At 40.7% G+C, this 2,538-nt stretch overlaps 1 protein-coding gene across 1 annotated transcript in view; it reads right to left on the bottom strand.

Annotated features, from left to right (window-relative positions):
• The window catches only part of Btaf1 (B-TFIID TATA-box binding protein associated factor 1), an 89,951-nt gene that overhangs the window by 59,934 nt on the left and 27,479 nt on the right, over positions 1-2,538 (bottom strand). Inside the window, exon 5 of the mRNA XM_031390175.1 lies at positions 1,476-1,639. Coding sequence (XP_031246035.1) covers positions 1,476-1,639 — 164 coding nt within the window. The remainder of the gene's footprint in view (positions 1-1,475; positions 1,640-2,538) is intronic.

The following is a 2,538-nucleotide window of genomic DNA, read 5'->3' as shown; positions in this document are numbered from 1 at the left end:
CAAGACAAGGTTTCTCTGTGTAGCCCTGGCTGTCCTGGAACTCACTCTGTAGACTAGGCTGGCCTCAATCCACCTGCCTCTGCCTCTCAAATGCTAGGACTAAAGGCATGTGTCACCACTGCTTGAAAATCTTAATAAAAGAAATTGATGCTTAACATATGATGATGAAGAAAAGGACTAAGGAGGAGGAAGAGGAGGAGGAGAAGGAGGAAAAAGAGGAGAAGGAAGAAGAGGAAAAGGAGAAGGAGGAAGAAGAGGAGGAGGAAGATGAAGAAGAGGAGGAGGAGGAGGAGGAGGAAGAGGAGAAGGAGAAAGAGGAGGAGAAGGGGCTGGAGAGATGGCTCAGTGGTTAAGAGCACTGACTGCTCTTCTGAAGGTCCTGAGTTCAAATCCCAGCAACCACATGGTGGCTCACAACCATCTGTAATGAGATCTGATGTCCTCTCCTGGAGTGTCTGAGGACAGCTACAGTGTACTCACATACATTAAATAAATAAATCAGAAGAAAGAAGAAGAAGAAGCAGAAAAGGAAGCAAGAGAAAGAGAGGGGGAAAAAAAAGAATTATAGTCTGAAGTGACTGACTGGTTCAGTGTTCTATCATCAACTTAGCCACACAATCCTTTCCTCATAGCCACTTCCTTCTTGCTTCAGTCTTTTTCTATTCATTAAAGACACTATAGAAACTGTGTGATAAGCAAATACACCTGGAAACACTCACTCATGGACATAATCATACAAGCACATATATACACAACACACAAAAATGTGCTTAATCCACATATACTGTTAAACTATACTTAGTGGGGGAAAGAACAATAGTCTTGAATGGACACACACAATAATATTGTATATACAAATTTCAGTTAATAAAGTACTGGCTTGGCAAGCATGAGGAACTGAGTTTGAAACCCCAGTATTCACATAGAAATTTTAGGAAAGATACACAAATATCTCTAAACAGACTGCTTATAGGAATAGATAGTTTGTGTTTCTACATTATTGGTAAGGTAAGTCTGTAGAGGAAAAGTGTTTGCTATTCTTGCAGAAGATCTGATTTGGTTCTCAGAATGTACACTGTAGCTTATAGCCATCTATTGACTTGATTTGTTCATTCAATTATCATATTACATTTTTATTCTTATATCCTATTTTCCTGTTTTTTTAAATATCTATTTCCTCTTTATTTTTAGAACTATGAATGACAGTTCTGAACATTTATATTATCTTCAGATCTGTGACAGTCCTTTTCTCACTCTCAAAAGATTACTTGTATCCACTTAAGCAAGTAGGATCTTTTAGTACTAGTGGCACATGCATAGTCTAGCACAGCATTTATCTAACAGTCTGATGTGTAGGTTACTGGCCAGATTCTCAGCTTAAGACACTGAGTCAGAGTGGCACTAAACAGCAAGGAGTAGATGTAAGCACACGCTGTGTTGTTACTTGCAATCAAGCAACCCAATGTTTTACCTACAGATTGTTTGTTTACAAGGGCTGCTGAAGTTGGGGTATAATCCAAATCTTCATCATTGAAGAGTTCTTCAGTACTCATTCCAATTGCTTCTCCCATATTAAGACCAAGTTTCTTCTGTAATAATTTCCGCTGACGTGCTATCCTCTCTTTAGGATCCACTTCACCTACAAACAGAGAAGAAATACAATCCGCCCCCAAATCAGTTACCAAGGTTTTACCAGCCAGGCAGCAGTGGTGCACACCTTTAATCCCAGCATTGAGGAAGCAGAGGCCATCAGATCTCTCTGACTTCAAGGCCAGCCTGGTATACACAGAAAAGCTCTGTCTCAATTGACTTCCACTACAAGAAAAAAAAATTACTAAAACCCATATATCGTGAGACATTTGCTTGGTTAAGTTGTACTACATGCCTGTAATTTCAGTACTCAGAAAGCTGAGACAGCGGTAGAGGACCAGTCTAGGCTACACAGTTGAGGCCAACCAGGGTTACATAATTTAAATTCAAGGCCAGGCTGGATTAACAGTAGGATTGTCTCAAAATAACAAATTCAGAGCCAGGAATGGTGGTGTATCCCTTTAATCTCAGCACTTGAGGAGCAGAGGAAGGTGGATGATCTATGTGAGTAGGCCAACCTGGTCTACATAGTGAGTCCCAGGATAACCAAAGCTGCATAATGAGACCCTGTTTCAAAAACAGACAAAAAACAGAAACAACAAAACAAACAAACAAAAAAAAACCAGAGACAGGAAGAGTGGCACTCAGGACACAGAGGCGGGCCAACTAGGTCTACTAATGCTGACTAATGAGAAAAAAAAGACAGACAGAAAGATAAACAGGAAAACATGCAAGCAGGTAGGCAGACAAAAACCACAATAATAAAGAAGGTAAACCCCTTTTATCAGGTATGGAGTCTCAGTTGTAATGCTAGCTACCTAGAAGGCTAAGACAGGAGGATCATGGTATAAAGTGAGACCTTGTGATGATGATGGTGGCGGTGGTGATGATGTAGTAGTGGTAGTGGTAGTGGTGGTGGAGGTGGTGGTGGTGGTGGTGGTGGTGGTG

The sequence above is a fragment of the Mastomys coucha genome, unplaced genomic scaffold (assembly GCF_008632895.1).
Source record: "Mastomys coucha isolate ucsf_1 unplaced genomic scaffold, UCSF_Mcou_1 pScaffold21, whole genome shotgun sequence".
In the NCBI taxonomy this organism is placed as follows: Eukaryota; Metazoa; Chordata; class Mammalia; order Rodentia; family Muridae; genus Mastomys; species Mastomys coucha.
The sequence above is the reverse complement of the archived record's forward strand: the minus strand, read 5'-3'. Positions and strand labels throughout refer to the sequence as shown.